The sequence below is a fragment of the Danio rerio genome, chromosome 16 (assembly GCF_052040795.2).
Source record: "Danio rerio strain M-AB ecotype USA chromosome 16, GRCz13ab, whole genome shotgun sequence".
NCBI classification, from domain to species: Eukaryota; Metazoa; Chordata; class Actinopteri; order Cypriniformes; family Danionidae; genus Danio; species Danio rerio.
This window is the reverse complement of record NC_141036.1, coordinates 53050001-53065000: the sequence shown is the minus strand read 5'-3', so window position 1 is coordinate 53065000 and position 15000 is coordinate 53050001. Positions and strand designations below refer to the sequence as shown.

Genomic DNA, 15000 nt, shown 5'->3' with positions numbered 1-15000 from the left:
GCAAATGCGCTCATGACACGACGCAGCTGGCTCTTAAAGGGAATGGGAGATGAGACTCTGATTGGTTTATTCTCAAAGCACACCTATAACTCATAAGGAAAATAAACCTAACCCTTTTAGACCATGCGCCACGGCGCAAAGCGGATTTTCCCGTCCTTAAATGAACAAAAATGGATTCTGACACGCCCTGAAAGCGATTGCGCCCTGCGCTTTGCATTTTGCACATTGACCGTCAAAATAAAGATGATGATGGAGCCTTCTTCTGAACAAAGAAAAACATTTAGTGTGTTGAAAGTCACTGATCCACTTCTTCAAACTCACAGTTAATGTTTGAATGAAACTGCATGATGGCCTCCAAGAAAAATCGTCCAAGATTAATCAGACATCATACCCTTAAAACATTATGGAAGTCCATAAGTTGAGCTTAAAACTCTAGGTTTCTCAACTAATACTTCACAAAATTACTATTAGTTTGAAGTAGCCTCAAAGAACCAAGGCTGCATCCGAAACTGCATACTTCCATACTATATAGTATGCTAAAGTATGTGAGCCGAGCAGTATTCCACACTATACCACTGAAAACACATCAGTACCACTAATCAAAACACATTCAAGATGACCTGGATCAGGGCTCGAAATTGCGACCACTTTGGTCGCATATGCGCTCGAAAATTAATCCATGCGACCTCATAATATATCTGGGAGCATTAGTGCGACTGCAGATAATGGTTGTAGTGCGACCTGTTTTGGTTTTTTCTAAAAACGTGCTGAATCGCTCTTCCCTGCCGCTATATTGGTTCATATTAGCTGTCATTAACTCAAGGTATTCCACTGTCAGATGACAGGAAAGGAGCTTTTATGACCACGGGAAATGCAAACGGCTGAAGAGTAAAAACTTAAAGCACACAGGTTTGCAAACCCCACCTAAAGTTGAGGCGCAGATGAAAGCGATCATGACACGTCACGTGGTGAATAGTGATCCACCAGCTGAGATCAATCGAGTACGCGCTTCTTGGAGAAGGTGCCCGAATCTCCATGCGTTGCATTCACTGCGTGTTCAGCGCAAATGTCCGCTAAAAGTCAAATCTAATACTGTACATATCATCGCCAAAGGAGCTCGCCTTTACTAAGTTTACACTGAAACTGCGGCTCGTAACAAAGACCGGTATTGGGCCGGTGGTCAGCGCAAGAATCCTGCTCTGCCTGCTCATAAATTGGGTCGGCTGACTCACCAGCTTTTCCACAAACACAGAAACATGAAGATCATCTCAGACTGAACCTTTAAATTGACACAAACTGAAACCAAAAATTTTAAAGAGTGATAGAAGTGAGACTTTACTTTCTTTCTTTTGTCTATTCTTTCCTGAGGTGTATATTATTATTATTTTTTTTTTATTTACTGATGACTGCTTTGCAGCTTTCATCATTGAATTGAATGATTTATTATAATATTTTGTTTGTTTTGTTGCAGAAATATTATTTATTAAATTGACATTCATATAAAAACAGCAGCACAAAATAAAATTTTCTTACTGTAATGCTTAATTTTTTTTGATGCAAACTATACAATTATTTTTCATAAAGTAACTGACATTTTATAGCAGATAACATACATTCATGCATATTCAAGGCAGTATCATAATGAGAAATGGAATTCATTGTTACTATTATTGTTATTTTCATCATCATTAATATTCTATGGCCTAATTATTAGACATTCATTTTGGAATTATTGCACACAAATATCAATGTCTTCGCAGCATTAGTTAGATAGTTGTTTCTGGTTTTTGTCAGTCCTATTAATGTTGTTTTAAAATACAATAAAAACAATTTGCAGCGGTGCTTATTCATTTTTGGTGGGTGCTCCTAAATTTTTTATGGTGCTCCTAAAAATTTTTTGGTGCTCCTAAATATTTGAAGTTGGGAGCACCGGTGCTACCAAGTAAAAAAGTTAATTTCGAGCCCTGTGGATGTTCAAGTCATAACATGATGTGTACAGGTTCATCTATGAACGAGTATCTCATATGAAAAGTAGCACGTTGCATGTTGTCCGTTTACTGTGGCTGTGTCTGGAGCTCCGTCTGTTTGCTCAGCACTGTGTTGTGGTTCGGGTCAAAAAAGCGGCACATGAGCTGTTCGCCAACCACAAGCATCCTGTTGTTGTTTTATGATAAAATCACATATGTAGGACACACGACTTCAACGATATGTCCTATATGGGATGCTACCCCTTGATCATTTGATGACCGAGTTTTAATATTTCAGACGCCTGCCATTTGGACTGAAGATGGAGGAGAGGCAAACACACACAAGCGCTCGGCATCATGGGGCAGCGCTGACCATCTCGTAGAGGTATGCATTATAATGACATGAAGTGTGTAGATGATTGGTGGTTATGTATTTATAGAGGCTTCTGGGTGTATAATTGACCTCTCTTTCCTCAAAAAATACTCAAACAAACCCACACAATGTGTCTTGACTTGTCATTAGTGGCTGTTATTCAAATGCAAAGTCTTTTTAGGAATGCCAGGTTATGGAAAAATACAACAAACATCTATTCAGAAAGCTTGGGTTGGGTAAAATGATGATATGAAGTTGAAGTCAGAATTATTAGCCTCCCTGAACTATTAAGCCTGGTTTATACTTCTGCATCAAGTGACCGGCATAACCCACGGCGCATCCAACGCGCGTAGCTGTGCATTTATACTTCTGCACGCTGTCTCTTTTGGTCTGCATTAACACTTCCGAAACGCTAGTTGGCAGTGAGGTGCAAATGTTCCTCTGTGTCGAGTTTCTTCGCTGCTGTTTTGCTTTTCCTGAACACTTCCTGGATGTACAAGTGGCTCAAACTCGCTCATTATGAGGCAGGAACCGGCGGACGTGCAACAACTTTAGCTATAAGGTAAACACAAAACAAAACTTTCCATCCGGAGCTCCTTCACGGGACTCCACACTAGTAAACAATCGCTCCATTGGGCTAGCCCGGCTCTCGGTCCCACCCAGACTCGTCAGCGCTACCAAGCCGACCAATCAAAGAGCTTGCGCTACGCGTTGTTGTGACGTGTAGTTACATTTTTTGAGTGGTGCACGTCACCGACGCCGACGGCCATGGCGAAGGGCTAGACGTCAATGCCGTAGCATATGCCGGCGTTTGACGCAGAAGTATAAATCAGCCTTTAGCCCCCCTGTTTATTTTTTCCCAATTTCTGTTTAACGAAGAGAGAATTGTTTCAACACATTTCCAAACATAATAGTTTTTATAACTCATCTCTAATAACTGGTTTATTTTATATTTGCAATGATGACAGTAAATAATATTTGACTAGATAGTTTTCAAGACACAGCTTAAAGTGACATTTAAAGGCTTAACTAGGTTAATTAGGTTAACTAGGCAGGTTAGGGTAATTAGGCAAGTTATTGTATGACGATGGTTTGTTCTGTAGACCAGGGCTTCACAAACTTTTCAGCCCACGACCCCCAAAAAAACAATGCCAGTGACTCGCAACCCCCAATATCATCTGAAGTGGTTTTAAATACATAAACCTTGCATGCAATGGCACACACACACACACACACACACACACACACACACACACCAATAGACCCAATTCTATTCTTTGTTTAATTTTTAATGTATGTCAGTGCTGTAAATGTGCCAGAAAGTTTAACCTGGTGTTATAAAATCAATCTGCTGCATCGGACTCTATTGCTGTCTTTAATATTATGTAATAACCCCAGGGGTTGCAATCCAATAGAACTAGCAACTATAAGTTACAATAGTAACTATATATAGTATACAGCAACTATAAACAACTATTTTTTCCTCTTCAGTAGGTTATGGATTAAATATGGTAATTCTTATAATTTAATAAAAATAAAAAAAAATTTAAAAATCACCAGACGAACCCCCACATATCAACCCCCATAGCCCCCCCTCCCCCCCAAACCCCCGTCTCGAGTTTTCCTGATCACCACTTTGAGAACCACTGCTGTAGACTATCGAAAAAATACATTGCATAAAGGAGCTAATACTACAGTCGATAGCACTGTCACCTCGCAGCAAGAAGATCTCTGGTTTAAGCCTCAACTGGGTCAGTTGGCATTTCTATGTGGAGTTTGCATGTTCTCCTCGTGTTGGCATGGGTTTCCTCCAGGTGCTTCGGTTTCCTCCACAAGTCCAAAGGCATGTGCTATATGTGAATTGGGTAAGCTAAATTGCCTGTAGTGTCTGTGTGTAAATGAGAATGTATAGGTGTTTCCCAGTACCGGATTGCTGCTGGAAGGGCATCTGCTGCGTAAAACATATGCTGGATAAGTTTGTTTGTTTATTTGTTTGCTTTATTCATAGAGCACATTTAAAAACAACAGATGTTGACCAAAGTGCTTTACTAAAAGACCAGCATACAAAAATCCATACCTATATATATATATATATATATATATATATATATATATATATATATATATATATATATATATATATATATACATATATATATACATATATATAGGTATGGATTTTGTATGCTGGTCTTTTTTATACATATAAAATAATATTTTATTATATATATATATATATATATATATAAATAAACATAATATATAAAACAGGATTAAATTTATTATTTGCTATCAAAAAGCAGAAACAGAAGGTGATTTTTTTTCATATACGACTTAAAAGCACCAAGGGAAGTACATGACCTGATATGTAAATGCAGACCATTCCACAGACGGTGGGCTGTGTGACAGAAAAAGCCCTGTCATCTCTTGATTTCAACCGTGTTTTAGGAACAACTAGCTGAAATTCATTTTCCGACCTGATTGGTATGCCAGTGAAGAAGCTCCAGACCATTTAACACTTTAAAAACAAGTAGCAATAACTTGTATTGAATCCTACATTGGACTGGGAGCCAGTGAAGAGATGATGAAACTGGTGAGATACTACAATTTTTTTTGTCCCAGTTAAAAGCCTAGCAGCTGCATTTTAAACTAGCTGCAGGCGTACAATTGATAAGCTGGCGGTTCATTCCGCCGTGGTGACCCCTGATTAATAAAGCGACTAAGCTGAAAATGAATGAATGAAGTCGTGTTGAAATATAAGTTTCAGCACATTACACAATATTAAAGATTATCTTTATATTACTGAAAATATGACTTTTTTTTTTTTTTTAAAGTACATCATTAGTATTGAGTAGTGCAGGGGTGGCCAACCCTGTTCCTAGAGAGCCACCTTCCTGCAGAGTTCAGTTGCTTCCCATATCAAACACACCTGAACCAATTAATTAGGACCTGAACACCACTTGATAATTACAGGCAGGTGTGTTTGATATGGGTTGCAACTGAAATCTGCAGGAAGGTGGCTCTCCAGGAACAGGGTTGGCCACCCCTGCTGTAGTGATCTGGTGTAGGGCTATATGTCAGATTGTCCTCCGTTGGTAGCTAATGGTATAATTGTGATTTTTGTAGATTTCTAAGCTCCGTCAGCAGCTCCAGCACAGTTTGAAGGGAAGTCGAAGTATCGTGGAGAAAGAAGAAGCCAGCCAGACTCAGGTATTAAACTATTTTGTGAATGTAATATTTATTGCAGGTAGCACGGTGACTCAGTGGTTTGCACTGTCACCTCGCAGCAAGAACAATTCTGGTTCAAGGCTGGGCCAGATGACATTTCTGTGTAGAGTTTGCATGTTCACCCTGTTTTGCCGTGGTTTTCCTCCGGTTTCCCCTACAGTCTAAAGACCTGCTATAGGTGAATTGGATGAACTAAATTGGCTGTGGTGTATGTGTGTGTGTGAATGGATGTTTCCCAGTACTGGGTTGCGGCTGGAAGGGCATCCGCTGCGTAAAAATATGCTGGAATAGTTGGCGATTTATTCCACTGTGGCAACCTCAGATAAATAAAGGACTAAGCCAAAGGAAAATGAATAAATGCATGTTTCTGTCTTCTAGAGTCATTCAATTCCAGCTTTTTTAAGTTATACAAATTGTATTTTTTACATTATTTTGATGTGTTGTTTTAACTATAAACACTTTTTATAGTTAATATGAAAATTATATATTTTTTTCTTTATTTACCTCATTATTTCCAAAGTTTTGCACTTCCACAACAACTGTCTATTTTTTTGCGTTGAAAAATAAGGTAAATATAAAAAAAATTCAATCATTTAAAAATAATTGTATGCTTTTGTATGACATACAATTTTGCATTGTCTTTGTTGTCACTTTTGATCAGTTTAATACATCGTTTACATGTCAAAAAACTTTATTTTAAATATAATCAGTCATGCATTTCAAAAAATCATCAAATATTATAATAAAAAATCTGATAAACACCTAGTCAAACAGTAATAAATGTGCAGTACGAACACCAGCCTTTATTTGATTTATTCTACATTTTCTTCATTAATTACTTTAGGCTGATGTTTGACATTGACGTTTTTGGTGAGATTAACACATCTTTTAATCTTTGAAATAAATCTATAAAATTGACATTTATTGTCATTGTGCTTCCTGTTTTTCAGCCAAAGCGAATCTCAACGTCTTCATCTAATACAGCACTTTCCAGACCGCTGATATGTCGGGTGCCCAGCTACAGTGAGTGTGTGAACCAGGAGCTGGAGAACGTCTTCATCTGTGACCAGTGGAGGAGAGAGGAGGAGACGGTACACACACACACACACACACACACATGGCTTGAATTGTTTTAACATAACATATTAACATAACAATTGTTTAACCTTCTGCGTTCTCCACGACAGTTACGATGGGTGTAGATAGTTATAATAGTTTGTTTAGTGTGACATGTTTGCGCATGGGTGCATTCGCCATGTGAACCACATATTCCTTTAAAAAAACACATGGACACACACACAAACAGACTTATTGACACAGACATACATACCCGCATATGCAGACAGACAGATGCACACACATTGAGATTTAATTTTTAATTTATTGAGTGTTTGTGTGTTTGTGTGCTTGTGTTTGTGTTTGTTTGTGTGTGTGTGTGTGTGTGTGTGTGTGTGTGTGTGTGTGTGTGTGTGTGTGTCAGGCATTGGAGGTGCGAGACGGTGGTAGAGCTCCTGTTCCTGCTCTTCATCAGATGTCCTGTTGTTCTCCTGCTGCAGACACAGACAAAGGTGCTTATTCACACTATCCTCATCATCATCATCATCACACCATATTCATCATCATCATTCTCATCCTCATCATTAGGGCTGAAAATATGTGAAATGCGATATTGTTGTTGAGTATTGCGATAACTAAATTGGAAATTACTCGTTTATCAGTAATTAAAAAACAAAAATTCATGTTCTGATCAAACTAAAGGGAGTGGGCGTGGCCAGCAGAGCAGGGGAGAAGGAGGGAAGCGAACAACTGTTGTCAGTTAGCTCACAAAAATGAGACCCGAACGGTGACGACACGCATGATTTTATAGTTTACAAAGTTAAAATGCAAAGAAATAAACAGTAATTTAATGCCCCGCTACATTTGTTATTTGTAATTTCATATACACAAAACCACAATTTATATCATTTATATCATTTACCATGAAACGCACATTTACCGGTAGGAATGACATCTCACCCTACTCATAATTCTGTCTTCATATAGCCATATATGCCTATGACATATCCATAAAACTCTGTGATATAGCCGGCCTCGGATCGTTTTGCTTTCTCACTACAATTGATCCGCTCCATCTGTTTCAATTGAGCCGAGACCACCTCATTCAGGTGATCTAGGCCGATTGATTTTGCGCGGATCCAAGCGCGATTGCTAGATTCACATATGCCAAACGAATTGCACTAAGTGGGCAAATGAGACCTGTTCCGAAACAAAAGTCTAGGTGTGAAAGCACCCTTAGACAATAAAGGTTCAGGACACCCCGGAGAACTTTTTTTTTTTATATTAACAGATGTGTGTGTGTTGAGCATCAGTTAAGACAATGTTAGCACCTGTCAGCTTTAATTGTGGGGAAAACTGCATAATTTTGAGCTTTTGTCAGCTAATTTCAGCTTCCGGGTTTAAAATGATTTTTGGGGCGGGATCAAAATCGGCGACGTAGCGCAGAACTGCAAGTGCAATGATGACGCGTCGGTTTCTCATTATTATTCATAGCGGAGTTTTCTTATCCTATGAGAAGAGCCGGCTGCTTAATTATTCATGAGACCTGCCAGACCTGCCAGAGTCAAGCCCGAGCTGAGAGACACGGAAACCACGGCACAGTATTTAGCCGTTCATGAAGGCTCATATGCGTTTGTTTCCATCATCCACAGGGTTTGTTGCATGTTTTTCCCCGCGATCTTGTCAGGGCCGATCATACAGCAAAGCTGTGTGCGTGCTGCTAGCATTTTTGTCGGGAGAGCAGCACGAGAATTAGAGAATGGCGGATGCTGTGTTTTATCACGAGTTCGTTCACATTCAGACATATCGCCGTGCTGCTGTGTTTGCCTAAATCCTCCAGATTACCAGCAGGGCTAATGGTTAAAATAGACAAGTCAGGAGACCTGCTGCACTGAGTCTGCTGGATACGGGGATTGAGGGAGAAGTCCTCATTTATAGTGTTTACATGAACACACATCTTTATAATGATATAAATTGTGGTTGTCTGTATATGAAATTACGAATAACAAATGTAGCAGGGCATTAAATCACTGTTCATTTCTTTGCATTTTAACTTTGTAAACTATAAACTCATGCGTCTCCTCTTTGTGTCTCATTTTGTGAGCTAAATGACAACAGCAGTTATTCGCTCCCCTTCTCCCCTGCTGGCCACGCCCACTCCTGCCCGATGCTCGCGGAGCTCCACGCCTATTAATCATGCATCTTTTGAAAAAATTCTGAAGTAGACTTTAACCGAAAGAGGGGGGTGTCATGGCCCTTTAAAACACCACGAATGACTGAAAACGTCAGCTGATATTCTGATTCTTGTAGACTGTTGTGATTTTCCTCTCTCGCCTCCTAGCATTAGTATTTTTCAGCTCTAGGCTCATCCACCAGAGAGGAGGGGATAAAAATAGTAAAGGCCTCTTCTGATTGGTCAGATTTGGATAAAGCAGTGTTTCCCAACCCTGTTCCTGGAGGCACACCAATAATACATATTTTGGATGTCTCCCTTATATGACTCATTCACTTCAGGTTTTGGAGTCTCTTCTGATGTTCTGATAAGATGATTCAGGTGCGTTTGATTTGGGAGAGGTTGGAAATGTGTACAGTTGGTGGGTCCTCAGGAACAGGGTTGGGAAACACTGGGATAAACAACCACACAACTACTTGACACATAAAATTAACTTAATTTATTGCACTTCTCTGCGATATGGATAGTGCATATAGTATTATAGCAATGACAATAGTTGTTTGATATATTGTGCATCATAATCATCACTGTTATCATCAGCAAGGTTTACTTCAGTCTTACTCTGCTTCTTGTGTTGTCAGACTGCAGACCGGGTTCTCCTCTTCCTGAGTTCTCCAGCTCTCCAAAACCCAACAACAGCTTTATGTTTAAGCGAGAGCCTCCGGAAGGCTGCGAGAAAGTCAAAGTGTTTGAAGATCTGATGTAGGTAGCAGTCACTCTATTATAAACTCTATACTCATTGCCCTTAAAACATCTTTTTCAAATGCTCAATTATGCTGTTTTTTGTTCGATAGATGGGTTGTTGATGAAATGTTCATTTTTCACTGTCACACACATGAACAAAATAAATAGAATTAGTATTGTCATCATTTAAAATGCAGTTCAACATCTACAGTTGAAACCAGAAGTTTACATACGCTCTAAAAAAAGGAACATAACCATTTTTTAAAAAATGTCTGATGTTAAATCATACTGAACGTTTAGTATTTTAGGTCCGTTAGGATTACCTAAATCATTTACATTTGCTAAATGCAAAAATAAGGAGATTTTTTTTTTTTTTGGAGAATTTTTTATTAATTTCTAGACAGTCAAAAGTTTACATACATTTCCTTGGCATCTCTTTAGCTTTGCTTTTAAACTGTATAACTTTGGTCAAATGTTTTGGGTCTCCTTCCACAAGCTTCTCACAATAGTTAGATATTGAATATAGAATTTTTAGAAATAGAATTTTGGCCCATTACTCCTGACAGAACTGGTGCAACTGAGTCAGATTTGTTGGCTGTCTTGCTCGCACAAGCTTTTTCAACTCTGCCCACAAATTTTCTATAGGATTGAGATCAGGGCTTTGTGATGGCCACTCCAGAACATTCACTCTGTTGTCCTTAAAGCACATTTGAACTAATTTGGCAGTCTGCTTAGGGTCATGGTCTGTTTGGAAGACCCATTTGTGGCCAAGTTTTAATTTCCTGGCTGATGTCTTGAGATGTTGCTTCAGTATTTCTACATAATGTTCTTTCTTCATGATGCCATCTATGATGTGAAGTGGACCAGTCCCTCCTGCAGCAAAACAGCCCCACAACATGATGCTGCCGCCCCCATACTTCACAGTTGGGATGGTGTTCCTAGGCTTGTAAGCTTTCCCTTTTGTCCTCCAAATGTAACACTGGTCATTATGGCCAAACAGTTCAATCTTAGTTCCATCAGACCACAGGACATGTCTACAACAATTATTATCTTTCCCAGTGTAATTTAGCAAACTGTAATCTGGCTTTTTTGTTGATTCTGGCTTGTTGATTTTCCAATGTTGTCACACAAGGAAGCAGTGTGTTTGAGGTTTTCCTTAAATACTATTCTACAGCTGTGCCTCTAATTAACTCAAATGTTGTCAATTAGCCAATCAGAAACTTTCAAAACCTTGACATCATCATGTGAGCTTTTTCAGAGGCGTAATAATCTTATTGTATGTAAACTTGACTTTCAAGAAGTTATAACAATTTCTCAAAAAATATCTCTCTCATTATTCTGCTATTAAGCATAGCAGAAACAAATTTGATAATTCTAACTTACCTAAAAGAGAAAAAGTTTAGTCACATCAACATCTGCCTTTTTTATAAATGGTTATGTGCCTTTTCATAGTGTATGTAAACTTCTGCTTTCAACTCTATTTGTCTTCATGGAGCTCTTTATGTAAAATCTGCTTTGTTTATTACATATTAGCCAAATTCCAAAACTGTCCAATGGTGTTACTGTCTAAAGCATAATTTAATAAATTACATCTTTTAGAAATTCATTGCTGCTTCTCAGATGTATAGTGTGTTTGTTTTTTCCTGCAGGTCTCCTGGTTTCCCTATCTTCTCATGCCCAGACAGAAACAAGGTGAACTTTATTCCCAGCGGCTCTGCTTTCTGTCCTGTGAAGCTGCTGTGTTCCTCTCTCTTCCCTTCAGACGCTTCACTGCAGAAGCAGACCTCAGAACACTGCAGCATCAGGAAGTGCCTGCTGCTCAGCTAACCAATCACAGCGCAGATCTCTGCTCAGATGACCAAACATAGTGCAGATTCTCGCTCAGCTGACACAATCCTTGGCTAAGAGTTGCACAGGATGTTGAACTTTATCGTATGGTTTTGATGTAATTCTGCTGGAGTGTTAACCTTACCACACATGCTACTAACGAGGTAAAGGCAAGACACTGTAGGGTTAAAAACAACAACATACTGACCTAACAGTTATCATCACCGTACTTCCAAGATTGACTGATTACATTTTTATAGATTTTCCATTTGGAGTTTTCTAAAATGTTACATTTACATATGCAAATTAGGCATTGGTTGATTAAATTGGTGCTAATTTGCATACATTTACGTCACAAAAAGCAACAAAAAAGTCATGTTCAAAATATTGGTTATTCCGTCATTAGATTCAAAGGTTTTTGTACAAAGCTTAGCTTTATAATTCAGAAAATACCACGGACGTACAAAATTCACAATTGTTTTTGTACAACAAAATGTAAATGATCAGTGTAATTATGCAAATGAAGAGTTCAGATGCAAAAACCTCTTAAGTGCCGTCTGAAATTTCCACCAGAAATTTGTTTTGTTTTTTTCAGCCTCCTTTGTTTATGTTGACTTATTTCAATTTGAAAACCATGAAAAGCACTTAATATTTGGCATAAAGGGAAAATGACTGAACATACACACATGAGCCAGATTAAAATGCTCATTTTAGAAGACTTTAGAAGATTTTAAGTTTTTTTTGCATGCAAACTCTTCATATATATGTATATACATATACAGCTGAAGTCAGTATTATCTTTGCCATGATGACAGTAAATAATATTTAACTAGATATTTTTCAAGACACTTCTATACAGCTTAAAGTGACATTTAAAGGCTTAAATAGGTTAATTTGGCAGGTTATTGTATGTCGATGGTCTGTTATGTAGACTATCAAAAAACTATTTCTTAAAGGGGTCTAATAATATTAAGTATTATTAATAATTATTATTAATAATTATTAATAATTATTATAAGACCCTAAAATAGTAAAACAAAAAAAAATGTAAAAACTGCTTTCATTCTAGCTCAAATAAAACATAAAACTTTCTCCAGGAGAAAAAAATATATAATTGGAAATACTGTGAAAAATTTCTTGCTCTCCTAAACATAATTTAGTAAATTTTTGAAAAGGGGAAAAAAATTCACAGGGGGCGAATAATTCTGACTTTAACTGTATATAGAGGCAAATTCTTTCATAAAAACTTTTGGAATAAAGATATGGCTAACACTGAATTTTAGTGTTAAAAAAAAAAAAAAAAAAAAAATATATATATATATATATATATATATATATATATATATATATATATATATATATATATATATATATATTTTTTTTTTTATATATATATATATATATATAAAATCTACAGACACAAATTGATAAAGTGTGTCAAAAGAAACACATTTGAAACATTTTCTATCCATCAAACTTTAGACCCCCCCCCCAAAAAAAAGATATACATTACTAAAATAAATAAAGAATGAATGTTTTTGCCTGCATTGTTTTAGCTGTGAGCGCATTAGTTTTGACAGCATGCCTTAATAATCATCCTTCAGGTGTAACTTCCATTAGGGCTGATGAAAAAGCTGGGACTAATATTTATATCCCGCTGATTCATCATTTTACCTGTCATTTACTGCTATTTAAATGACTCTTCAATATACTGCCAAGACCATAATGCTCATGAATATGGTTTTGTTATTTTTCATGTGACTCTCTTATGGTGAATCAATAAAGAAATGCAACCTCTGGAGGCTCGCATTAAAGCAATATTTGTAAACTATAGTTGCACATATTTTTTACATACTATATTTATAGCACTTACTATTTATTTTAAAATTAAAATAATGAAAATATATTCAATCATCATCATCATCATCATCATCAATCATTTTCTTTTCGGCTTAGTCTATAAGTCAGGGGTCGCCACAGCGGAATGAACCTCTCCAGCATATGTTTTACATAGCGGATGCCCTTCCAGCGACAACCCAACACTGGGAAACACCCATACACTCACATTCAATTCAATTTAAGTCAATTCACCTTTATTTGACACAATGTACATTGTAAAAGCGCCGTACAAAGCAGCTTCACATAAAAGATCATAGTAAATTGGAACAGTGTAATTCAGTTTTTTAGTGTTAAAGTTCTGTTTAGTTCAGTTCAGTGTGGTTTAATAATCACTACTGAGGGTCTAAAACACTGAAGAGCAAATCCATCGGAAAAAAAACACCAATTGGCGAAAGTGAAAAAAAAAAAACCTTGAGAGAAACCAGACTCAGTTGGGCACGACCATTTTAATTTCTCCGCTGGCCAAACGTCTTGTGCAGAACTGCAGTCTCAGCGGCGGAGGCTGGAAGCTGGGCCTCAACGAAGACTCGTCATACACTTCAGCCAATTTAGATTATTCACATTACCTATAGCGCATGTGTTTGGACTGTGAGGGAAACAGGAGCAACTGGAGAGAACCCACGCGAACACAGGGAGAACATGCAAACTCCATACAGAAATGCCAACCGACCCAAGTGGGGCTCGAACCAGCGAACTTCTTACTGTGAGGTTATTATGCTACCCACTGCACCACCATGCTGCCCTGAAAATATATTCAAGTTTAAATAAAAAAAATAAAATAATTGTACACCTATATTTTTCTAAGTACTATATATATATATATATATATATATATATATATATATATATATATATATATATATATATATATATATATATATATATATATATATATATAAATAAGTTCTCGAATATGATTGGCTGATAGCTGAAATATATTTCAGTAATATCAGCACCTGTACAGCCTTTTTACCCTTTGTGTATTACTTCACCCACATACAGCCAGCAAAAAGCAGACACCAAAGACGTAAAGTTTTAAAGATGCTTGCTCAACTGTTTAACTGTCGAATCCAACGTGGAAGAAAGTAGTTCCTCATACAAAAGGGTTTTTGAGACTCTCCATGTTTGATTTTTTTTATATACACAATTATGCCGTCAAACTGTTCAAGCAGTGCGATATGGCTGTATATTGACACTGGTGGGGCACTAAGGCAACGCACGTCTCCCACTAGTGGCGAAATACAGTCATATCGCACTGCTACTCGTGTGATATTGCTCATACACACACACACACACACACATATATATATATATATATATATATATATATATATATATATATATATATATATATATATATATATATAGAAAAATATATAGTTCTAAACTATTATTATTATTATTATTTATGTAACATTGTAATATTAGAATAGAATCATTCTTAAACACCTTATAAGATATATACATACATGTACATATACATACACACACACACACACACACTAGTAGATAAACATATTTTATTAATTTCTTTACATGCGATTTAGGTTTACAGTCACTACTAATGGAACAATTAAAAAAAAAAACAATAAAATGATTGATATGGCGTTATTTGATGTAGTATACACAGATATTTTAATTGCATCTGGAATAAGCTCTGACTTCAGTAAGGCTGATTTATTTATCAGGTGAATTAACGTTTGTAAAGAAAGTCAATTACATCTTATTGCACT

At 37.0% G+C, this 15000-nt stretch overlaps 1 protein-coding gene across 2 annotated transcripts in view; it reads left to right on the top strand.

Annotated features, from left to right (window-relative positions):
• The window catches only part of glcci1b (glucocorticoid induced 1b), a 30928-nt gene extending 16917 nt beyond the window's left edge, over positions 1–14011 (top strand). Inside the window, exons 3-8 of one of the 2 annotated variants that reach the window (XM_087288200.1) lie at positions 2266–2352; positions 5467–5550; positions 6519–6659; positions 7049–7136; positions 9439–9559; positions 11191–12221. In XM_087288200.1, the coding sequence (XP_087144326.1) occupies positions 2266–2352; positions 5467–5550; positions 6519–6659; positions 7049–7136; positions 9439–9559; positions 11191–11368 (699 nt within the window). In that variant the 3' untranslated portion in view covers positions 11369–12221. Of the gene's footprint in view, positions 1–2265; positions 2353–5466; positions 5807–6518; positions 6660–7048; positions 7137–9438; positions 9560–11190; positions 12222–13397 lie in introns of those variants that run through there. The other variant, XR_015512178.1, reaches the window with a different exon arrangement.
• The last annotated feature ends 989 nt before the right edge of the window (positions 14012–15000 follow it).